Consider the following 25,028-nt stretch of genomic DNA (forward strand, 5'->3'; position numbering starts at 1 on the left):
ACCCCAGCCCCGCCGCAACGGGGGCTCCGGGCTGGGCTGGGGGAGCGGAGGGGTCCCTGTTCACGCTGCCCCCCCTCCCCGCTGTCTCCGGCCTCCCCTCGGGGGTTGTTGGCAGGAGAAGGGCTGTAGCTGAAAAATCTCCGCGTGCTGGTATGTTGTTTGCCACAAGGAGAGTGGGGCAGGGTGGGGGAAGAGGCAGCGGCGCTTGCCAGTGGACGGAGCGGCTCTGGGAGCTGGCATAATTCCTCGCATAACTTCTGCAAAACAGGGGAATTGCACCAGCGGTTAGATCCATGTTTTCTCTTTTCGTTTCTGAAGTGGATTAAGCCAGCTCGGGGGATGTTGCCCATGCTCAGGCCTGACTGTGCAGAAGGAGAATGGACCTGTTAAACTGTCTTGGGGGCTGATTTTAATTTGTTTAACGCTTGGGGTATTTTTTAGATACAGTTACGTGTTTTACTCTAAAATATTTCAAGTGTGGAGAGTGGCACGGAGCATCCGCTCGTCTGAAAATGGACGTGTGCGTAGCACTTCCACTCTCCCCAGTTGTTTGAGTAACTACATAAATGATTCGATTGACCAGGAACGGGGACAAGCTGGTATTTTGTGAATGTTTTCCCCTCTGAGAGGATGGAAAAGTTCTCCCCTGCTCTCACTTCGCCTCTCACCTTGTGTGACCCTCCCCTTGCAGAGGGTCTGCGTTTTGACATTCTCGGGGCTGGTTCTCCACGCTGCACAGCGGTATAAATCCACCGGACTTATTTCTGGGCCCTACCTGTGTGACGGGGGGCTCTGTTCCCTGCCAGGGGGGAGCAGCCCCAGCGGGTCTCCCCCGGGCTGACTCGCCAGGGATGTTTTGTGAGGGGTGTTTAAGGCGAGACAGGGCTTTTTCCACCGTCCTGCCAGATCCCTAACCTCTGCGGGGGGGTTGGGGCGGGGCGCTGTGTGTGTTCGTGCCTCATTTGAAAATGCTTACACCTCTTAAAAGTGCTGATCCCTTTTAAAAATGCTTACACCTTTCCCTCTCCTCGTCTTCTCCGGGTGGCGGGAGCCGCAGCCCGCTCCCCGGCGGGTGTCCCCCGGCGCTGGAGCTTTTCCCCTTCCCGCAACCGGGAGGCGGGAGCTCGGCTCCGCCGCCACCGGCGGGTCCCGGGTGCCCTCTGCAGACGGCGGGGATGGGCGCAGGGCTGCCGGGCTGGCGGCAGCCCCCCCGTCCCTTTGCAGCCCCATGCGGGGTGGGAGAGGCTTGCGGGGGCTCCGGGGCCGGGGGGGGGGGGGGGGGCTGTCTCCCTCCATCTGGGTGCAGGTTGGGAACGGGGGAGTCCGCTGATCCCTGCAGATCCCTGTCCCCCCACACACACCCCCGCTGTGTGCCCGGCACAGCATGCTTATAGTGTCTCACGCAATGAGGTTGCTGACCAGGGATCTAAAGTATTGTAAAAATGTATTATCCATTGCGGGTACCCTACCTAAAGTCCTCCGAGCGTGATTTTTAGCAGTGCTGAGCGGCAGTAAATTCTAAATAACACGGCCTTTATGTGTATGTGGCACCTCAGCCCCAGCTTTTGAGGATGCTGGGTAGGTCTGGAGAGAATCTGCCTGTGGCCTGCAGGGCACAGCACCTGCCAGGGTCACTGTGACTGAAATTTGACTTCCCAGCGTGCCAGTTGTCTTTGTACTTGTTGGCTTTATGGGGCTCTGAAGAGTAGCCTGGCAGCCAGGCTGGGGCGTGTGCTGGGTTGGCCAGGGACAGAGTCGGTCCTTGCCGGCCCTGGCCTCCCGCCCCTCCCAGCACGCTCCCTCCCCATCGCTTTGGCACAGGAGCCCCTGCGCGTCCTAAAGCCATTCTCATTCCTCAGTGCCTGCCTTAAGTGAGCGTGGTTCCTCTCCTGCCTCAAGACCTATCACAGCTTTTGTAAAATACTACACTGTTTTCACATCTCTCTGAGGCACTGTTTGTGCAGTTAGAACCAGATGGGATTATAGTCCCTTACACTAGCTTTACTTGACAGTCCCAGGTAACATACGCCATTAGTGCATGAACAGCTGGGAAAAAGTAAGCATCCTCAGCCTGCGATGCTCAGTTCCTGCCTAAGACCTGGAGCCAGCAACCTTCACTTACCCTTATCTCAGGAACGGGCGCACCGACTTCAGTAGAATCGGGAATGAGCAAAGCATCAGTACAGGATTTGAAAAATCGAAACTCAATATAAGCAGATCGTGATCTGTTCAGCTTGGTAAGGAGGTGGGGGTTAAGTCTGCAACAGAGATGGAATAAAAATCAGGATTACTTTCTAAGCAATCATAGCACACTTCACAATTTCAGTAATACTGTTTAAAATTACACTGCTCCTGCTCTAAAGAAAATTACTTTGCAGAGGGTGCTTCTCTGCATAAAGAACACTTCATCATACCAGCATTTTAAAGTGACCGGCCACAGCCTTGTGTAAATTCACTAAGTTGAAACATAAAAATCTCATTTAACTAAGTAACACTGACGCAAAGCTTTGGATGTGAGAAGACATTGCACCGTGCATGTCCGGTCTTTACAAAACTCCTGGGGTAAGCATGATTTCTTAATGTCCTGTTTAAAAGCAGATGTCCTGCCACCTACAGTGAAGCTCAATATACTTAACCCAAAAAGAACACCTGACAAAAGCACACTCTTGTGTGTGTTAGCATTCAGTCATATACATTTGTGTGTGAGTGGTTTTTATATACATACAAATGTATATGCATATGTATGTGAGGTTGTATATGTGTGTGTGTTTATCTTAGGCTTTCTGAAAGCAGGTGAATATTAGCTGTGCCTTTTATCTGGAGGAAGTGGTAAAATGTTGCAAACCAAATTTGCATTGCATTGAAGGACTCCAAAGTTCCTACAGATTTGCCTAAGGAGCATTAAAAGGACTACATTATCCTACAGCTCAGTCAAGCTGCAGTACCTTACATTTAAGGGGTATGGTTGAGGAGTGAAAGCTTGAGCTATTTGATGTTATTAACTTTTTAAAAGAAGATTTTTTTTTAAAAAAAGTCAGCAATATTAGAAAGAATTGGCTGTTACCATTATTGCTGGTTTCAGCAAAGAACTAGTACTGAACAGGAGTGTGCTCCTTTTCTTGCTCAGCAACAGCAAATGGCCCTCTCCTTTCTCCACCCCCGTCCCCTTGGACTGACTTCCACAACGCTCTCCCTCTCCACATATTTCTCAGATCTGCAGAGCGCTTTGAGATGACAGAGGAGGGGACGGGAGGTATAGTTTTCTGCACTGGCTGTTCATCTTCCCCTTTCTTTGATATGAGGAGAGGGGAGGTCCTGGGGGGGAGTATGGCATTCACACAATCTGGTCTTGTCTTTGATAACTAATAACAACACGTGGCAAAGTGCACTCTCGGCATCTGGAGTGTACTATGATGCTAAGGGCCAAGGACGTTCAACAGCACACAAGGCATCTTACTAGCAAGCTGGTAAACAAGGTTAGATATGTGCATACCTGCAGGGTGACTAAATATGATTCACTGTGATGTTACCAGTAACTTGCTAGTATTTTATATGTGTCTGAAATGTGCCCGTCCCTTGCTCTAGGCAAATACACAAAAGAGGAACACAGAAAAACACAGGCTAGTTCACTCTTAGCAGAGCTAGAACACAGCCTAATGTTACTAAACTGCCTGTTTCTATATGTAAAATAAACAACTTTTCTATTTAAATCCCTCTTTGTGAGAAAGGCAGCCCTGTGGACTGAGAAGCCGACTTAAAACTGATAATTTAGAAGTAGTTGCAATGACTCAATAGACACTGGAAGTGAAGTATAAACCTGGAGAAGTACTCTTTTTTTCTCTCCTATTTTCTGTAAATATTACTTCTGAGGGGTAGTCATCTAAGATTTATTCTAGAACTTGATCCAGGTTAGTGCAGTCAGCAGTCAGACAGCTGCCTCTGACTTCAGTGAGGGCAGGATCAGCCCCTAAGTCCTGGACCAGGAAGCCAGAAGAGCACGTTAGCAGCCTTTCGAAGTTGGGATTTGTTTTCCCCTTGGAGTGGCAGGTTGGTTTCTGGCAATCCTCCTCTGCCACTGTTTTGTTGCCTTCGTCATCAGAACAGAGGCTCAGATGCTCTTCCAATGTCACTGTTCATGTTGCGCCTACGTGTAGCGCCTGGTCCTGCTCTGATACTCTGAGCCATCAAGTCAGAAACTCTCTTCAGTCTTACAGATTTTTTTTTTTTTTTTTTTTGCTAGCTGGGCTCTCTCTTCCCAAAGTGCTCATTTTCCTCCCCCTTCTTTCTTTCCATCTCTCCTCTGACTCATTCTGCTCTGTCGTGGCCTTTTTTCCCCTTGCTCTCTTTTCTGTTATTTCCTCTCTGCTTCTCCAAGTCGCTTTCCCTGAGCTGCTTTCTGTTCCCTTTCTTTGCTTTCAGGTTCCCCTCACCGGCTGGCTGCCATCCATGGCTATCTGTGGCTCTCCAGACCTTTTCTGTTCCTTTCTGCCTTGTTGGCGCTCAACCTCTGTCTGTCCATAGAAGTTCTCCAGTAGCGGTGGAGATTCCCTATAGAGACTTTGTGTCTGTAGCTTGCCTGGTAGCATAGAGGTAGTCACTTGACCTGCAGCAGACCCTGAGCAGTCTCTCCCCGATGACTAAGGCAGAGCTCTAGCTCTGAGGCTTGTGCCTGCCCTCTGGTGTGGTTGCCTCATGCAGGAAGCAGATGATCAGCTGTCTTCTGTGTCCGAGCGGCTGTGTGCCGGCAAGCACATGGGAAGCTCCTCCAAGGCTGCCATTGGAAGGACTTTGGCAAAGCAGAAGGCAGTTCCTGAAGAGCCAGCCCAGGAACATTATGTTTGCTTGCAGATGTCGCATTCATAACTTACGGTTTTCTATATGCTGCATTATAATAATGTTGTTGTTTACAAGACCATCTGGGAGTGTGATTTATGAGAAGAGGGAGCTCTACAGAGCAGCATAGTGGTTTCCACAGACAGCAGCTGTTTCGGTGCTGTGACAATACAGATAAATACACTGCATCTATTGTGCTCTTTTCATTGTTGACATTGTCAACAGTTCATTAGTGAAGCTTGCTCAGAGCTTCTGTCTGGCAGACAAAGAATGCAGCTCTTGGTTATCAGGCTCTAGCAGTGCTGTATAACCAAAATTAAGTTTGGGGCTTCTGGCCTTGTTTTTTATTAGCTGAATTTCATGGTTCATCAGTAATGATGGAGATAAATGAAGCTGGCTGTGTTGTTATAAAGCTAGGCACAAGTTGCCTTTTTGTGGTGGACCGAGGCAATGTGTCTGGGAGGATTTTGGTGGAAAGGAATGGAAATGAGGTGGTTTTTTTCATGACAGTTCTCACCTGATAAGAATTCAGCACTAGAAATGGTTGTAGGGGCTTGCATTTTTCATCAGGCTTTGACTGCTTTGTTCGCTTTTATCTCGTGCTTCTTTGACATCTTTTTCCTTCTTGTGGCTCATCAGGCATCAAGAGGGGGAGTTCTGTGGGGAAAGCCAGTCTGCTGAGTTCTGTCACCAGAAGGTGCCGTCTCCCCTCCAGAGATCCTGGGAGATCCCATAACTAACAATACATGTGTGGAAAACCCATCAGCTGGAGGGTCTGGACTTCTCAGCTTTTAACTTGCCTCCTTGCTTTGCATGGGTATTCAAGTGTGCCAGGGCCCTCAGGTGGTCATGATCACAACCTCAGCTCTGGACGATTTCAGCTGGACAGTTGTTTGGATAGGACTTTGCTCCATCCGTATTTTTATGTCTGCTGCATATGAACTGCAAAAGAAGAAATGGCGTGTGTTAGAGCTAGGTGTGTGCAGTTCAGGCAGGGGTTTGAAAGCTCTCTGTCTTTCTGCATCGAACAGATTTCTCTCAGTATCTTCAATATGCTTGTTGCTACCTAGTGGGACCTCTAAAAGTATGGAGTGACTTTCATGCACTTTGTGTACTCATACTTTTAAAAAAAATCTGTCCCTATTCTGTTCCTGAACATCAAATTTAAGAAGAGCAGCACAACATGTAACAAATTTCAAAAATCCACCTCCTTGCACCCTTCTTTTCAACTCCATTGTATCCTCTTAGCTGCTCTCTGAGTAATGCCACGAAGATGGATCTTGTCAGTGATAACTGCATAGATAGTAAACCCTTTGTAAAGGCTTTAGAGACTGTAGTGACTCCTGTCATATGAGATGAATGAATTTCCCCATGAGGGGAAGGGGCAAGTGTGTCTGCCCCAAGAAAGGGGTGTTGCAGAATTAGGCAAGAGGCATCAAAGAGTTGCTGCCAGAGCTGCCAGACTAAGTCAGACCAATGCCATAGCTAGCTCTGGGGTCCTGTCCCTAGTGATGAGAACCAGATGCTGCAGAAGACAGCATAACTAATCGGCAGAGAACAGAAAAGTGACAGTCCTGGTCTTCAGTAATTGAAGATTTGATATCCCTGACTGCCTGTAATTATCTGCCCTTCTCTGGATCTTAAGTCTTTGGACTTCAGGGATTCCTGTGGTGTTATTTCTGCAGCATTAGTGAAGAAAAGTTGTGTGAAACAAGCTTTCCCATCTGCTGTTTTTTTGAGTTTCCTGCATTTACATACCACTGAGTATTCCTTTGTCCTTCTAACAACCTTTTATCCTATTCTCCTGTGTCAGAGAGGAGGCAGCCGTAAGCAGGAGCTGTTTTGGCCTCTTCAGAGTCCAGTGTGAGGTGGCTACTGCCAGAGTTCCCAGGCAGTGGGGTTGAGGGAAAGTGTGTCTGCAGGGAGCAGAGATGCTAGCAGGGCAGCTGCTGGGAGGAGGGAGGCATCGTGGCCATGAAGCAGGGAAAGATGCCAGCTGAAGTGGTATTGAGAAGAGCCCGATTCAGCAGAGGGAGGAAATGGGAAGCAGTGCAAAGGAGCAAAATAGCAGAAAAATCTGGGCTGAGTTGCCACCTTTCAGCCCTGATCCATGTCCCAGCTGAGTAGCTTCAGTTCCTGCATGATTCTGTGGAATATCTGTCCGTGGGGATATTCAGAAGTCAACTGGACATGGTCCCCAGCAGCCTGATCTGACTTTGGACTTGGCCCTTCTTTGGATGAACTGGACTGAACTCTTCTATGGGACATTATTCTGTGATTTTTATACACCTTCTCTTGTGGCTGAGACCTTTCTGCTATTGCTCTATCTACATCCTGAATTCTGTGTGTGTGCACATGGGTTAGAACATATCTGAGGGAAAGGAGGAATGAGGATACAGGATAAAAAAGATTGAGCACTGCAGTGTTAATGAATACTGTAACTGAGGAAAAGGGGCATATCTCCTCTTGACACCATACAGTCTGGTCAGGAGAGAAAGCAGAGTAGCAGTCCCCTGTGCAAGGCAGCTTATGTGTCTTCCCTAAAGATTTGAAATCCCTAACTGCTGCTCATGGGCTTCTGCAAAGAGAGAAGGATGGGCTCAAGATCTGAATCTATAGGCCTTCAATCTTTCTTGCACTGTAGGTTAGCAGAACACAGTAAGATTTCTCCCTGGATTTATTTGCTAGTCCTTTTTTCACTTTGATATCTACTCTGCAGTCTTTCCATAGGGGACGGAGAGAGGATTAGGTGAGGAGGGCTCAATGCAGTATTTTAATCTTCATGTACATACTAAAATACACAGCATTTAGGCATATTGCAATTTGATCTTGCACACATCTTCAGAAAGTACACCTTGGCTTCTGCTCTTGCTCAGCCTTCTATACATATTGAACTGATTTTGAGAAAGTAGGAGATCTCTTGGACGTTCTTTGTTCCTCTCCTCACCACAAGCCTGAAGTGGAGTCCTTCAGATTGGAGAAATAGGGTTTGCCCACAGTTAGAGATCACGTATGCATAGCAACTTGTACATAGCAACACCTCTCCAGAAAAACAGAATTCTATGTGTCATCATTGAGAGATGGCATATGAGACATACTTGACCTAGGCACGAACTTACTCCTCCTTGGAAGGCACTAGAGGATTGTTGAGACAACGTGCTCATTGTGGACACTGACCGTCAGGACTGCATTGCGATTTCATTGTGAGCCATGGAGGACACGCTGCGATTCCTGTCCTGCTTCGTTAGGTGGAAGCGTGCAGTGCGTTATCTGCTGCTGTCAAAATGTCATCAGCTGCAGATTTGGTGGCTTACATGGCAGTAGCAGGACAGGCCCACCAGGGCTTGCGTGTTGACATCAGGAATTGGCTCCCAGTGCGTTCCCCTCCTCTGCGGAGCTCGTTTCCTCCTCGTTTGCAGCTCTGGGCCCCTCTCCCACGCCGTGAGCCAGCGTGCCAGGTCCGCAGCTGCTGGCCTGCGCTCTCAGCCTCCTGCAGCTGCTCCGGCACCAGGGTCCCCGAGCAGGAAGGATGCCGCAGGCCTCTGGTGCTGTTCGTGCCGTGTTTTTCCAGAGACGTGTTGCTATGCGGAAAGTTGCTATTTACGCTTGGTCTCAAACTGCAGGCGAATCCTTTTCACCCAGTCTTAAGGGCTCAGGCTGGGGCTCTTGGTCTGGAAAGGAGCAGAGAAAATGTCAAAGGGACTGAATGAGGTCGCTGACTATGGGCACACAGCAGAACCGGGCTAAAAGCAAACATCCCTGGTACAGGTGAGTGCTACCCAGGGTTAGGCGGTGTGCCCATATCGTCCCTCCTGTCACCCAGCGAGTGGGCTCCCTTGTGCGCAGGGTAAAGAAATCTTAGAGGTTTGTGGTATTTGGCAACAGGGTTTGTGGTAAAAAAGGAGCCAGTGGGGCTTCAGTTTACCTCAAGCCCTATAAACATAGGTGTTTATAGCATTTAAATCACTTGAAATGATAGTTAATTGTCCAAGCGCAGTACGAGTAAGAAAACAGAGAGCAAAGTTTTCCTGGGAGGAGTTTGCGCATGTTTTCCATTAGCAGTCAGACGGGGCCAGGGCAGAGGAAAAGGCATGAGAACAGCCTTTCACCATGACCTCACTAAGAGATTTCCCAGCTCTAAGCTCAGCTCTGTTGCATGATCGAACAAGTGACTGATTCCAGGCTACTGGTTGCTTTACTGGTGTCTTATTTTTATTTTATAGCAAACTCCCTGAATAAAGGTTCTTGGGGTCTAAAAGCCCCAGATGGAAAGATAGGAATGTATTTATGGTCCATGGGCAGAGAGACAACAGCCTCAGGACATGCTGTAGCTGCCATACAGATGCTGCATACGTGGCCAGTGAGTCCCATGCACTCCAGATGCATCCAGCTTGTGGTGCGTTTGTGTCAGGGTAAATGAATGGTGGAGTTGCTGGGCTCTGTCTGCAGAGTCAGCTGGCATGTGCGTGTGTTTGTTCAGGCGTTCCCAGCGTCTGGAGGTCCTATACCAGTCTCTGGCTTTTTTGGGGTTTTGTGGTTTTTTTTTCTTTCTCTCTGCCTTTTTAAAGCTTCTGAACAGGAAAAAGACAGGCAGGGGAGAAGGCCCCACAAAGTGAAGAATAGAGATGGAAAGCTTGGGTGCAGTTCTGTGACCCTTCTTTACACAAGTCCTGATTCCTGCTCAAACTCAGTCTAGTGCCTAGTTAAGAAAGGAGCTTGAATGGGGCATCCTAGCCTGCAGTCTCTTGCTTCTTCTATGAAGGCTGGGGTTTCCTGAGGAGAAGCCTTCGACAAGAGCGGTTCGAGGTATTCCCCACTGCTTGTATAATTGTTCTGGCAAAGCAGAGGCAGCCCTGAGTCGCGGTGTGGGAGAGGAAATGAGTTGCAGGGGAAGGTGAGAGCACCTTAAACCAGTGTTGCCACTGGAGACTTCACCTCGCTAAACCACAGTGTTCCTCACGCACGTATGTGCTGTGGTTGATGACAGCAGCCAGTTAGCGAGCGCTGAAAGGGGGCGAAAGGGGGGACCGGGGCCTCTGCTCCTCCCCGCTCCTTGGGCAGGCAGTGCCTTGCTCTGGTTAGCGTGGCTGTCAGGTTGTGAGCAATCCCTTGGGTTGTGGGATCATGGGCTACGACTAACTGAAAACCGCAAGGGCATCTGTTAACTCTTAAAAACAGAGACTTGTAGAATTAAGATAAATGAGGGCCTTACAAACTTTCTGGCTATTGCAGAAGAAATTACAGGGTTATATATGTATATATATATAGCCAGTCAAGTGGTTTCTGTGTATTTGGACTGTAGACGTATGAAAAGGAAGGCTTTAGCCCAGCCAAACTGAATTCCCTCTACAGGGAATTCATGTAAGGTCAGCAGCTTTACATCCCAAAGCTGTGGATCTGTAATCATTAAGCAAGAATATAGGAAGCTATCCAGGCAGATGTATCACTTACTCTCCTTCCTACGCTGTCTGCCTTTTGGTTTTGATATTAGTAAAACGTTCAGAAAGAAATGGTTTTTATCGTGTCAGATGTTACAAGTCATCTGTGCCAGTTTCCAAGTCAGAGTGTGGGTTTGCATGGCTGGTGCCTTTCCAAGATCTGCAAGGAGGAATATACCAGGGCTGGAAATTCCTGGTGAATGCAAGAAGCTGTAAAACCTCCCACTGGGTGATCTCTGACAGTGCAACAGGCTGACGGCCTTGTCCAACTTCCCTTGCTGAAATATAAAAAGGCTGTGTGGAGCTGCAGATGCTTTCCCTGATTATTAATGAGAGAAAATCCTAACTGCTTGGCTGGTTTTCCTCACAGAATGAATGCTCAGTGTTGTTGGTGACGTATTTTTTTTCCTTTTCTTTTTTTTTTCTCCTTGTTTTCCCCTGGTCTGAATATCTTAATTTGTCTGAAAGTATCCCTCTTCCTGGTAAAATACTAGTTTCAACAGTAAATGCCTATTTGGGAAAGGGTCCGAGGTTGAGGGCAGATTGGAGAGAGAGCAGTTGAGTACTGAATCCCGGGTGGGTCAGTGATGAGGGGTTTGCCTGCAAGGTGGGAGCTGCAGTCGGGCAGTCTCTACTCTGTCTCAGTATTTATGCAGACTGGAGGAAGACCAGCAGGAGAAGCGGAGGCACCCCGTGGTAGCTGGCACCAGGGTAGGTAGCTCTGTTTTCTCTGATGTGGGCTACAGCAGGGCGACAGTGTGTGTCTAACATCATAGGTGAGTGCCTGGGCCATGGGGCCGTTGGCAGCTTTTTTTTAGGGAGGATGAAAATACTTTTTTTGAAAGGTTTGAACTTCATTCAGATGTGGGAGGGGAACATATTTGTGGAGGGGTGAAGCAGATCCACCCAAGCCTGCTCACACCCGGTAGTTAGGAAGATGAAGGGTGCTGGTCTGCAATTCAGGTTTGTAACATCAAGCACAACCCAGCTAATACACAGTCTGTGGACCCATGCAGATGAGTTAATTCGCATTTACAACCTTTCAGAGAATTTCCATGCAAATCTACCTGACTGTAGTATACACCGGTCAGAGCAGCATACACGGCTGCCTTCCTTATATGCCTGCTGGTGTGCTCTGCTCCGCTGTCAGACGAGGGAGCGAGCTGTACCAGGGTGAGGTGGTTGTGGTGCTGACAAAAACAGGCAAAATGAGGGACTGTCAAGCAATAGAAAGGCTTATGCAACCAGGCTACTTTTGTGCGACAACCATCAAGTAAACCGTGTTGCTCTGGAGACAATCTTTTATTTAGAGCTGTAATTGGAGGAGAGCTGACGGCTTCAAAGTCACACTTTTGTCTGGAAAGTTTGTATGGGATCATATCTTGTCGGTAACAAATAACAAGGACTGATACAGCCTGAAACTGTGGATGTTGTCCCTACACTGTGCATGTCTCACAACTTTTCTGTACGTTTGCCTTTTGAATAGGGAGATGGAGATGTACTTAGAGTTTAGCACTTACAATTTTAGTATATTGAAGTGGTTTCTCACAGAGTGCTTCACAGATTTTTAGTTTTTATTTTTATTTAGATGGTTTTGATTTATTGGCTCTTTTTCTCCTCCAGCTTTTTGTATTCTTTTTTACCAGTGAAGCTTGTTAAATTTAATAGTCCCTTAGGTATTTCATTTTCATACATGTATTCTGTTCCTTGGAAAATCTGCCCAAATGCAGAGGTGAAATGATGATTGGGTTAGAAAAAGTAGGTTACAAAAATCAGAAATAAAAGGGCTGCTAGAAGGATGCAAGATATGGCGTTTACTTGTCCTCATATTCCCTGTATGTACATATAATCTATGCAATATTTTCCTGAGTCTTACAGAGGAGAGGGAAGTTACAGATGTCCTGCAGGTTGTACATACGAAATATGGTATTATAGCTGAAGATCCCCACACCAAGCAATTCAAAATTAGAAGCATTGTAATGCACCATTCTGGACACCAGACAGCAAAATTTCCATTTTAATCCCTTCTGCAGCACTGTGATAATTTGGTGATTAAAAAAAAATAAAATAAATCCCAAAAGGTTGTTTTGCACTTGAAGAACATGATACTGAACAATCTTCCTTGGGCCACTCACTGGGGCTTACATTCGGAGAAATACAAGACTGCCCTCAAAGCCTTTTGTTTAGCTCATGTTTAGTCTTTTCCTCTTATCTGTGGGTTGTGGGTTTTGGTTTTCTTGATTTTTATTTTGCTTTTTATTGACGGAAAAAAGGATGAATCATGGTTCTTGGAAGCAGAAAACAGGCTGTTTGATTATTGCTGCTGGGAATGCTGTGTAGTGAAACTGTGGGTGAGGGAGTAGGTGGTTCTACTTCTGCTTGTCTGGCAACTCCTAAATATGATCATAAACAGCTGAATTTGTGTCAGGCTTGCAACTCTGCTTGTAACTACACCCACCTGAGTTTGGGGTACATGCTTTATCATCAGTGTGAGTTAAAAGACATTTCTGGGAGGCATGATATCTGAGGTCATTCCACATCTTCTTGAGTGGCTGCTTCTGGCTGCTGAAGTGCGTGTGCACATGGAAGTGTGCTTTTGTCTGTGCTCACAATCTGTTTACTTTGTTTCTAGGGCTCATCACAATAAAAGAAGCCCATGATATAGAAGCCAGACTTAATGAAGTGGAAAAGCTTCTGAAGACTATTATAAGCATGCCCTGGAAGGTGAGTAAGCCAAGTTCCACATTTAGCCCAGCCTGACTCCTCCTTGATGGTGACATGCACTCTCATGCAGATCAGAAAGGGATGGGCTTTGCCAAACTCTAAAAGAAGCAGCAATTTATTCAGTATCTTGGAAAAGTGCTGAGTGCCAGAACGATGTAATGACGTCTCCAGGCTGTTGCTTGTAATAAGTATTTCTGTTGTACTACGAAGGGGTGGAAAGGGAGAAGAGGGACAAAGCAAACTACTGGTAAAAACAGATGTCTTGTTTCTTTTTTTAAGTATTCAAGATCTGAAGTCGTCCTCACATTCTTTGAGAGATCTCCTTTGGACCAAGTTCTAAAAAATGACAACGTCCATAAGATTCAGCCGAGCTTTCAAAGTCCAGTTAAAATATCAGGTAAGAGTTGTTAGCTTGCTACATTTGACACAAGAATTACAAAATGAAAATTACTTTATTTGCTGTTGCCCTTATTCTTTCTCCATCAGAAATTCAGCAGATAGTTCTCCATAGTCTGCTTATAATATAGAACATAGAATTAGCCTTGACATAATATGCAACATGCATTCAGGCAGTAAAGTGGCAGCTGAAATTGGAGGCTGGTAAATGCAAAGAAGTGGATGTGGGGAAAATACAGTCCTCACTATCGTCACATATGAAAGTGCTATTACCACTTAGGAAGGAGATTTTGAGGCTATTGATACAGTTCTGTGAAAATGGAAGCTCAGTGCCAAGCAGTGAGCAAAACCAGCAGTGAGAATATTAGATATTATTAGGAAAGGAGGGGAGAAGAAAGGAGCACCACCCCGTCTTGAATGCAGTGTGCGCACTTCTGGTTTCTCCATCTCAGAAACGATATAATAGAATTTAAAAGGATACAAATAAAGGACAAGGATTCAAATTGTTGAATAGCTTCTCTGAGAAGAAGGTTAAATAAAGAAGGACACTTAACGTTGAGAAGAGATGACAGATTGGGGAATATGATGGAAGTCTACAAAGCTGTGAATAGAAGAAGGTCAATTACCCTGTACTTCTCATGAAACAAGAACTATAGGTTATCCAATAACGTTGACAGACAACACGTTTTAAACAAACAAAAGAAAGGTTATAATATTGTTTTGTTTCCATATGGAGCAAAGTTAAGGAGCGGAACTCATTGTCATACGATATGGTGGAACTGAAAGCATAAATGACTTCAAAAAGGAATTAGACAAGCAGGTGGAGGAAAAGTACATTGAGACCTGTTACAGGTGGAGACATAGGAGGTTTCTAAACCACAGATTGCTAGTGGCTAAATGGAGAGCAGTATTACTCTATCCTTGCCTATTCTTTCACCCTTTCCCCTCTGCACCTGCTACTGACCGTTGTTAAAAGGTTTGTGGACTTTTGGTGTGTCTGGCTTTGTGTTTCTATACTGAAATAGCTTGTGTGAGCCTAATGGGAACTGCTGTTTTTGTGTTGCCAGAAGAGTTTATTTCAGAGAGTGAAATAAAAGTGAAATACTACATAGTCCTCCAAGGTACATAAAGTGTTTAGCATGAAACTGGTACCAGTTTTCTGAGGTACTAACAGTGTATCGGTTAATGGCTAGTCAGCATGTCAATATGCTAAAAGTGTAAACAGTGTGTCTTATGGATTGATCTTATACACAGGGTACATTTTTTGTAATAGATCCTGAGCTCTGGTTCTAAGCGAACTAGTCCTCTGTTAAATAAATATTCTTTTAATTAAATGGTAGATGGTTTACGAGCCCACCAGTAACTCTTCAGAAGTGTACCATGTAACGCGGAGCCTCGGTGAGAAGCGTGGTCTTGCCAGCCCATCTGGTCTGGTGCCTTCTTGTAGGGCCCCCGAGCCCAGGCTGCGGTGCAGCACAGGGACTGTGAGGAGTCCCCGGGGCCACACTGCAAAGGAGGGTGATGCAGGTCTGGCTTCCTGGGGGCAAGAGATGGGAGTCAACGTGTGTGTCTCACACCCCATCTGTGGCTAGGGAGGTTTGGATGGTGTCTTGAGTCAATGTGGAAACCTCAGGTAAAATTCCTGCGAAGTGGGTCCATTATGAAATGAAGGATCCTCAAACTATATGCTGTAAAATTTTTCAAAGTGTGGCTGCTGTCAGTGATACCTTGTTCTTTTTCCAACAGGCAAATATCAAGAATAAATGTCTTCGGAATTGCACTGTTTAGAAACTGCAGTGTTGCTCTGGCTTGGGACTTTTTGCTGTTTGGAAGGGTTTTGTATAATTTTTGTGAGAGTTTGTGCCCCCTTAGGGCACATGTTCCCTGTGTGTGCATGACTGAATATGTCACACAGTGGGTACAACAAAGAGATGGGCAAGATGAATGTAAATTCGGAGTGAGGGTGCCTCGCTGATGGACAGAGGCTAGCAGCAAAGGGAACCCTCCTGCCAGCCTCCACGTAGAGGAGCTGTGGAAACCACATTAGCTGAATAATAACATGTTTTGTTTTAATTCTAAATTAATTTTGGTAGAGACGAGTCATACCTAATTAATTGGAGGAAGATTTTCCTACCTATGCAGCTATCCAAAAGCATCTTGTGGTAATTAGTTTTTATCATTTAAGTGATTGCAGCAAAGAATTCAAGAACATAGGTGGAAATTTGATGGTAATTGGCGTTTTCCTCATCTGAATGTTGCACACTGGCAATGGTTTCAGTGTCTGGCAGCATTGTCAGTAGATGGCAGTAAGTGTTAACGTCTAAAGCAGTTCACACAGCAATGAAACGCTGTAACTCTTAGCTCATGTCAAGGACACTAGGAAAACACTGTGGCATTCATGTTAGTCGTAGTGCAGCTTTCTACATGGCTTGCAGAGTTAGAAAAGTAAGGAAAAATGTTTTCTATTCTCTGAAAAAACAAACTGTCCCCACATGGTCCTGTTCAGAGTGGAAGGTGATGTGGAAGCGGGAAAGGGCCGCCCTCTTAGGTGAAAGCTGAATTTGAATTTATGGTATAAATCTGATTCTGCAGTACAATGTTGGTTCAAGATGAGTCACGACTGAAGTGTGATTCTGCTGGAATTCAGTGTTTTTACCACTCACAAATATATTCTGCTAAAGTGAGTCGCAGTAAAATATAGACTGAAAGTCAAAGATGACTTTCTCAAGAAAAATACGGAAGTGAGTTCTGGCTTTACCTTAATGTAGGAACTTGTAAACGTACACTTTAAAAAATTACCTCCCTTCTTTCTCCTGTCTCATCTCCTGCTCATTACTTGAACTGTATGTATAGTTGAAATTTGTTTGAGGATTCCCTGTATGTATGTTTTGTGCCTACCATATTTTCTGCCACAGACTAATTTCCTTTTGCTTGTGCTGATAATGCAAGGCTGTAACACAGGGTCCTCGTACCTAGAGGCATATCATGAGTCATCCCACTTAAGTCAATGCAGATTTATACAGAGATGTATGTTCATTTTGTGGTGGCCCTAGCTTCATCTAAGATTGTGTGACTGAAAGAAATCCTTGTGACTTGCCTAGTTTGCCTTTCCAAGTAGCACATCAAATACTATTCTTTAATTATAAATTCTCCCTATGGTAGTAAGTCAGTGGAATTGGGTGTAAATTTTAGCTGTTATGGATTGGAGGCTTCTTACACAGTGAGAAACAAATAAGCAGAGTTGAAGGCAGTGTAGAAGATGGTATTGCTTTACATGACTTAAAGATGGTGGTTGAATTAACTTGGAAGCTCACTCTTAATTTTCTTTTTCCTGTCTTTTTGATTTTTGCTTAACTGGCTTAAGCCTGGGACTGTCTAGGAAAAATACAATTATGTTTTAGTAGTGGTAGGTTGCAATATATGGATGGGCTGCCATTCTGCTAAGGGTGATGGGAATTTTGCCACTGGCAGTAACAGGGCTGAAAAGTGGGCCTTGCTTCAAATGCTCTGTGTCATGAATTGATTATATGAATAAAACTGCTTAAGCACTGGCAGTTTGCAGATGTAAGAAGCTATGAAGCCAACTCTTCATTCGTGCTTTCATGTGCAGATTTTCAATGTCACGCACACATCTCAGTTCATAACCGTGTCAATTACATATGATATGCAGTGGTTTTCCAGCTTTTTTTGGATTTTCATCTTGTTTTCTTTCTTCTCCCAACAGAAATCATGCGATCAAATGGATTTTGTTTAGCCAACACTGAAACAATAGTCATTGACCACAGTATACCCAATGGAAAAGAGAAGCACCTGGACGTAGATTCAGCAGAACACTTGTAAGTGGCATGTGTGAATGAGTAATGCTGTCAGCTTTGGATAAACTGTAGCTTTCCTGCCCCCCCTAGCAAAATGTTATCCTCTGTCTAGGAGCAAGACTATTACAGCTGTCATTCTGACTTGTTAAGGATTACTGGGCCTGATTGCTAATGCTTCACAGCTCTTCCTATTAAAATGGATAAAATGGCTGTCGGTGAGAATGATTGACCCCAAGGAGCTTAGTGCTCTGTGGAAGAAAAAAAGCTGTGGTTGTCATGGGGGTCCTGCCAGGTGAGAATAGAAGAGTTTCTTCTTTCTCTCATGACTGTGATGAGAGCTGGTTTGAGCCCAAATTTGGAAACTCAAACATCCTTACAAATGGAATATCCTACTATAAATGGTATGTTTTATTTCAGAAGCAAAACACCACCCTCGGAGGGGAACACACCCCTGAACGTAATCGAAGGAAGCTCAGCAGCTGCTTAGGTGCTGTGGCATGCTGGGTCTTGGTGAAGCACGTGCATTTCATTAGGGGAGAGGGAATTTAGGCTAGTCTAATTTGTAAATTCTGCCTCCTAATGCATGTAGGTATTCTGGGGTCAGAGACCTGTAACCAGGAGGCCTTTCACGTATGTCTTAAGTCAGCGACTGTATTGACAGATGGGTGTTGATGGAAATCTGCTCCTACAGATTTCTGTCATGGCAAGTGATTGATATTTCAATGAGCTTCAGGTAGTGAAGCACTTAAATGTTTTTAATGAGAAACATTGACCCAGTTTTTCATTAGAGCAGTCAAAATGATGGAAACAGAATACTAAAAGCATTATGGAGACTTTATCTTTGAATGCAGTACTCTGTCTTCCCACATTTGAAATGTGGTTATTGCCAGTCTGTGGAAAGGTTTAGAGCTTGACAAGATTTTGTCAGGGGCTGGAGTGTATCTCTGGCTCCAGGCTAATTTCTATTAACTTACCGCTTAGTGTTTTGAACCTTGACCTTGCTAACAGCATTTAAGCTTGTAAGCTTGTATTAATGAGACTGAAGCAACACACTGGAGGTGATTCTGTAAGGCCAATGTCTGGAAATTAAAGTTGTCATAGTTCATAGTAGATCACTCTTTAGTACTGAGAGTGACAAATCAATAGGAGCAAATTACTAAAAAAGCCTTTTCCTGCATTATTGATAATTTGAAAAAAACTGATAAAAAAAAATATTAAAATCTAACTTCAATTTTAAAAATGTACTGGAGCCCAAGCAAAACTTACTGGTCTGGGATCAGAAACTGCCACCATCTAACTGTCATCCCATTGAAGTCAGAGACTGTTAAGGCCAGAAAATACAAATATGATAAAAACTGTATGGTAGGCATGGTTTCCCAGAAACTGTGGTGGAAGAAATAAATCTAGGATAACAGCCTGCTGTGCATTTGTATTTTAACTTCCATGAAGAAAGTTAAACGAAGAGTCAAGAAGTTAATAAATTTCAAATGTCTGTTTTACATGGTACCCTAAATTTGCCCATCCTGTGGCTGTATTTTATAGCTGAGAGGTAACAGCTAGGAGATAATGGCACTTGTGTAGCACAGCTGTTTTGTAAAAATTGATCTTTTTTTAAAAGCATTTCTATACTTTTGCTTTAAATGTAGGTTAGTAGCCCAGAAAGGATGCTTTAAAATCTTTCAAAATGCTATGCAGTTCCTTTTTGGTCTCTGTAAAATTGGATTAATGGGATTGGTCTTTTCTATTCTGAAATCAGAGTTAATTCCTTGTGGACTTGTATATCCTCAGATGGGAACTTTTTTCCTTTCACCAACACTAAACTCTGTATGACTTCTGGATTTTGGCTGCTGATGTAATTGAATCAGACATTTTGTGAAGAAAACTTGTATTTTTTGGATAGAAGCACTTGGAGCTTCAGCAGGTAGCATTCATTCCCCAAGGTCCCACTGCACTGGTTAGCTGTTGTAGCCTGCAGTGCTACCTACCCAGTGGTCCAACAGCTGAAAAGACTCATACTTGTTGCAAAAGAAACTATAGCATTTTTGCAAGTTGGAGTTGCTTACTCTGAAGTATTTGCTTTCTGCTTCCTTCATTTTCTCTCTAATTCGAGCTGGCAGTACACCATACTATTGCAAAATGTGGTGAACCCAGTGTCCTCAGCATCCATGTGGCATAAATAGTCCTTTTATACATGGTTCTTGGAATACTCTGCAGTCCTTTTGAAAGGAAAGATGGTAAATAAATGCATTCTAGCTTATGCTTTGGTTTTATTACAGAGGTGCCTTCCCCTGCCAGGACTGTTTGCACTTTAGTCTTTTAGGCCAGCAGCAGAAGCTGTGGCATTGGACCTGCTGCCTTTTTGGCAAATTCACTCCAGTACTAGTTGTGCGTTTTCTGGACAGTGCTACCATTGTCACAAGCATCTTGTGGTCCATGGGAGAGACTCTCTACAGGTAGTGATGCAAAAGCAGCACAGAGATGGTAAAATTAGATACAGCATTTTTCCAGGAAAACAAAATCCTACTCTTGAGAGGAAAAGAAAATGCTTCCCCTGTGCTTTTTAGTCTTAGATGGGAGGAGATCTGTTCAGGTACTGCTTGTACATAAGGTGATGAGAGGAGCTGGGCTGTTGCCTCACGCCATGTTTACACTGGGGTTACTCCTGTGAGTTAATGAGAAGCATCATAGAATCATTTAGGTTGGAAAAGACCTCTAAGATCATCAAGTCCGACCTAACTGAGTAAACCTAACACTGCCAAGTCCACCACTAAACTATGTCCCTGAGCACCACATCTAGACATCTTTTAAATACCGCCAGGGATGGTGACTTAATCACTTTTCCGGGCAGCCTGTTCTAGTGCTTGGCACCTTTTCCATGAAGAAATTTTTCCTAATATCCAATCTAAACTGTCTCATATTCAGCTGGCAGTTGACCAGCACCCCCAGGTCTTTTTCCACCAGGCAGCTTTCCAGCCACTCTTCCCCAAGCCTGTAGCGTTGCATGGGGTTGCTGTGACCCAAGTGCAGGACCCAGCACTTGACCTTGTTGAACCTCATACAATTGGCCTCAGCCCATCGATCCAGCCTGTCCAGATCCCTCTATAGAGCCTTCCTACCCTCCAGCAGATCAACCCTCCCTCCCAACTTGGTGTCATCCACAAACTTGCTGAAGGTGCACTTGATCTCATCCAGATCATTGATAAAGATATTAAACAGAACTGGCCCCCATACTGAGCCCCAGGGAACACCACTTGTGACTGGTCACCAACTGGATTTAACTCCATTCGCCACCACTCTTTGGGCCCAGCCATCCAGACAGTTTTTTACCTAGCGAAGAGTATGCCTGTCCAAGGCATCAGCTTCTATGTACCTTGTTTCCCTCTTCTTCTGGCGAATGTGAGCAGAAACTCTAATGGGTTAACAGAGGTTAAAATGATAAAGGAGGTTGTCTTACAGCACAAGAAGTAGGCCCTCGTGAAGGATGGTGTGTCTGTCAAGGTACTTTGAGGGAAAAATAACAAGGGCGGCAGTTTGGGCATTTAGGAATCTGCATGTCCATAGTAGTTTGCAGCATTTATTTTGGAAAAAAGACCTGTTGGTAACAGCACAAAAGCATTTTGACTGTTGGGTGTCCTGTACAGCTGCTAGCTGTGGTAAACAGTCCTGGTTTATTGGGTTTGGTTTCGTATGAGCACTCTAGAGCAGTGCCTTGCAGACTTCTGTGCCCATACTTCCTTTTTAGTGGCAAGGAAAGCTTTCTGTGTAACCACAGCATGTGAATGCCACTGCTTTGTACCTCACATACTGCTTGTAGTACCCTATCAGTGAGGCTGAAGAACCACAAAATCTGTGGGGCCTTCCAGTTGTAAAAATCTAGTTTTATACAATTGACAAGAGAAGGAGAGCAGAATCTGAATAGCCTTCTTGACTCCTCTTCTGCTTCATTCTGTCTGTCCCACTGGTATTTCATAATCTGTTGTTTCTGGATCACTAGCAGTCTGTAAGACAGCACAATGTGATCTGCGAAGTGTTTGCAAGATACCAAGTCAACTCCCTTCTGCACATGTTCCCACACATGCAGGCAAGCAAACAGCCTGGAGGGAGTAGAGGAATGAGGGTAATAAACATTCAAAGTTCAGTCTCATTTCTGTTTCATTGTAAGTAAAGAGCATAGCAACAGCACTGCAGGAGAAAACCCATGAGTTTCTGCTCAAAAAATGTTGTGGTCCTCAGTTAAAAAAGAGGTGAGAAGGACCAGGTAGGAGTGTGGAAAAGACAGAGCTGTGTCCATACGTTGCAGGATGTATAGACCATGCTATCCAATAATCTGTGATGCTTCTAAAGAAAGTTTTAGGGAGAGATGGGAGTGGGAGATTTATCTGCTTGTTTACCCTACCACGCTTATTCAGGTACTCTGAAATACCTGACTCTTAGGGCTCTCTAGGGTGAGGTTAGAGGGATGTCTGCAGTTGCCTCACTTAACTAAAGGAGTCTAAGTAGTTCATGTGTAGGTGAGATGCAGTTTTAAACCAAATTATTTTCTAGCTTCATCTGTTTATCTGCTATTCAGAGAGCTGAACTATGCCAGCCTAAAAAGCTGATAAAGACGCATCCTATAGTCAAGAGCTAGGATTTCTTTTTCCATCTTGTGCAATTTTTCAGTTTCTATTTCATTTTTTTCTCACTCTATCAGAATTAATGCAAGTTCTTTCAAAATTTTAAAGAAACAGTGTGAGAAAAAGAAACTTGATAGTTCTTCAAGTCCCTTGCTTGAACTGAAATGAGATTTAATCCTTGGCCTGCAGTGACTGCCTTTAACTGCTAGGCTGTCTGGAAAGAAGTAAAATGTTTTCTTACAGCAGAAATTCAAGCCTCCTTGGAACAAGAATATGTGTAACTGAAGAAAGTGTAGATTTTAACAAGTTGATGCCTTCTCGTTGAGAGTAGGCGTGAGACAGCAGGTAGTTCTTGCAAAAGCTCAGGTTGTAACACAGGAGTTAGAAGTGGGAAGGAAAATACCAAAACAAATGAAACTAAATTTAGGAATCTCTTTATATTCAGATATTCTCTTCTTGTCAAAACCTAAATCTTGTGCCGTGGGAGGACTCCAGAGAAAGGACACTGTAGTCATTGTTTTCTATTTCTGTTGGACGTTTGGCCTCATACAAAAGGCAAACCCGGAGAAGGTACCTGTGAAGTGAAAGGGTGAGAGTCCAAGTTCAGACGGGAAACAAAGGCAGTTTCCTTTCCACTTTTGTGTAGGAACTGAGGCATTTCGTGTTGTTGCCACATGCTGTGAGAACAAAATGGAAGGATGTGGACCTCAGCTGCAGGATTCACTCTTCCAGAGCTCACTTGCTGCTTCCTTCCTTCCTCACTAGCAGCTTTGAAAGTCAGCGGTAACGATGATTTGCTTGCACTCACGATGGTTCTCATTGGCCTGTGGTTTATTCATATACACATGGGTGTGGGGAGGAGGACGTGTGGATGGGATCAGCTCTGAGTACTTTCTGTGAAGATTTTCCATACCCCAATGAAAGCTCTACTAGACTCATAAAAATCTCTTTGTAGAGGTATCCAGAACTGCCTGACAAGAAAGGCTGTGTCCCACCAAATCATTCATTTGTTAGTAGGAGGGGAGGCCTGGGGCCTGAAAAAAAAAAACCAAAAAAAATGTTTTTCATCCAGCTCATCTTAAATGCAGTGTGGTAGCCAGGTGTCTTGAGATATGAAGTTCAGGTATTATAATGACAAGTGCTGTGAAGAGACACTGTCATACTGGAGAGGAGTCATGAAAGTCCCTTTTACTGATGACTGCTATCTAAAGAAATGAGAACTTGCTCTCCTAGTATGCTGCACAGCTGTGTTTTAGCAGTTCTAAAAGGGAATAGCCATCCAGGTGTACTGAAAGCAGAATCTTCAGCCCATTCATTTCCATTGGTTATAAAGAAACAGGCTTTCTGTTTATTTAAGGACATGGAGAGCAACGGTTTCCATTTACTCTCAACTCTGTCTAGGAAGCGTTGAATCTTGGTTTATGAAAGTGACAGTAGATGCCATTGCTGGTGTCTCCAGTAGGTTATGCTAGCATAATGATACATAGGCTGATGTCAGAGAAACTATAGCTTCATGATTCATAGTTGATCTGCATGGACATTCCTTGACAACTTCTAGTATGAATTCAAATTTCAGGCTGCCAAGAGAGGGAGAGAGGTACTGACACTTTGGAAAAAGAGTTGGGACTCTAGATCTTTGTCTTGCAAACTGAGCTTCACAAAGCTAAGCTGCAAACCAGCATTAGAAACGGTTCTAATGCAACACTGCTCTGGTGTGAAGCAAGTCCACATATTACATTTACTCAGAAATTTAACTTGCAGTACTAGTGGAAGCATTCTTGCCTGCAGCCCTTTTTCCAAGTAATCCCCTCACATCTTTTCTCAAAATTTACAGGGGTCAGTCTTTAGATATCCTAGCCTTCTTTCTCTTCCTCAGTACTTTTCTTCCAATTCCTTTGACTTTGATTTCCTAAATGAACATTAATGACATTAATGACTTAATGCTTTTTGGTGTTTTTTGTTTTTTTATTTCTCCTTAGGTTCGAAAGTGTTAGTGACTTTACCTCAGAGCTAGAAGACAGTGATGATCCAACAGCTTATGTCACCAATTTGACATACTACCACCTGGTCCCATTTGAGACTGATATTCTGGACTGAGGCTGCTCAGTGATGCAGTCGGCCAGCATCCAGCCGACCTCTTCGTCCATAGGCTCTGCTATCTCCGGCGTTGCATCTCTGTGAATAAGGCTGTGTGGGCAAGACCAACAGCAGAGAAGTTGCAGCAAGTATACCACAAAGCTGGTTTTGTAGTCTGGCCTTCCGCTGGGTGTTATGGAGACATCTTGTAAGGAGGTGACTGCTTTGCTGTTGACAACAAATTCATTTTCTGTGAAAGCAAGGCAGCAGAGGCCTCTTGGGGCTCAAGGAAATCTCTGCTATGTCTGTGGGAATTGCCACTCTGACGCAGCCATCGGAAACTTGTGCTGTAGCCCATGCTCTTTGGCTTGCAGTGCAAGCTGAGGCTTCCTCTTTTAGGATACCACCAGAAACTTCCCCAGATGGTGTGACCACACTTTTTATGCCATGTAAGTGAGAAGGTGAGCAAACCAGCTGAATTTTGTCGGTTCCCTCTGCAGTTGCTTAATGGAGGTCTTGTGAGTCACTTTTTGCTCAGCTACCGGATGACTGGTGCCTTACACGAGATGTCAGAAATACCACTGAGTGCCTCCAGGAAACAAAACACATGAGCTGACGGCTTTACTTCTTTTAATCATGAGTTTTCACATAATCACTGAAGAGGCGACTACTCTTTCCTGTAATAGTAAAGCAGACAGCGGCTGGCATTGCAACGGATTGTGCATGATGTTTGGGTACCCATGTGATTTCAGAGATCTGGAAAGCTCGCGGGAAAGCTGAGCTGCCCTGCTAAGAAGGGTCAAGGCTATGGCAGGGACTTGGATATGATTTTTTTTTCACGTGGACCAGCAAATGTGAATGGTGCTTACAGTTGTTTACATCAGAGAGATAATTCCCTATGCATATTTCTCTCCAGAGGATGGGGAGGAAGACAATGAGATTTATGTTCTGTTTGGACTGAAAAAGAATGATAAGCTACAGTGTGTCTACAGTGGTAGGAAAAACACTCTCTCTACTGCCAGCCTGGCTCAAGGAGTCTGTCTAGCTTTCCAAGATCTGCCTGCAGGGCCAGGTGCAGGCCTCGTTGTCATGAAATGCCATGGATTTCGGTGGAGGTAGGATAGTGGGAG

The 25,028-nt window shown here is 44.7% G+C and overlaps 1 protein-coding gene across 1 annotated transcript in view; it reads left to right on the forward strand.

The window, feature by feature from the left end:
• The window catches only part of PXDC1 (PX domain containing 1), a 24,745-nt gene extending 318 nt beyond the window's left edge, over window positions 1-24,427 (forward strand). Inside the window, exons 2-5 of the mRNA XM_010573273.1 lie at window positions 12,904-12,995; window positions 13,275-13,392; window positions 17,116-17,227; window positions 23,802-24,427. Coding sequence (XP_010571575.1) covers window positions 12,904-12,995; window positions 13,275-13,392; window positions 17,116-17,227; window positions 23,802-23,919 — 440 coding nt within the window. The 3' untranslated portion in view covers window positions 23,920-24,427. The remainder of the gene's footprint in view (window positions 1-12,903; window positions 12,996-13,274; window positions 13,393-17,115; window positions 17,228-23,801) is intronic.
• Window positions 24,428-25,028: the final 601 nt, after the last annotated feature.

This window comes from Haliaeetus leucocephalus, unplaced genomic scaffold (assembly GCF_000737465.1).
Source record: "Haliaeetus leucocephalus isolate CR32 unplaced genomic scaffold, Haliaeetus_leucocephalus-4.0 Scaffold373, whole genome shotgun sequence".
Taxonomy (NCBI): domain Eukaryota; kingdom Metazoa; phylum Chordata; class Aves; order Accipitriformes; family Accipitridae; genus Haliaeetus; species Haliaeetus leucocephalus.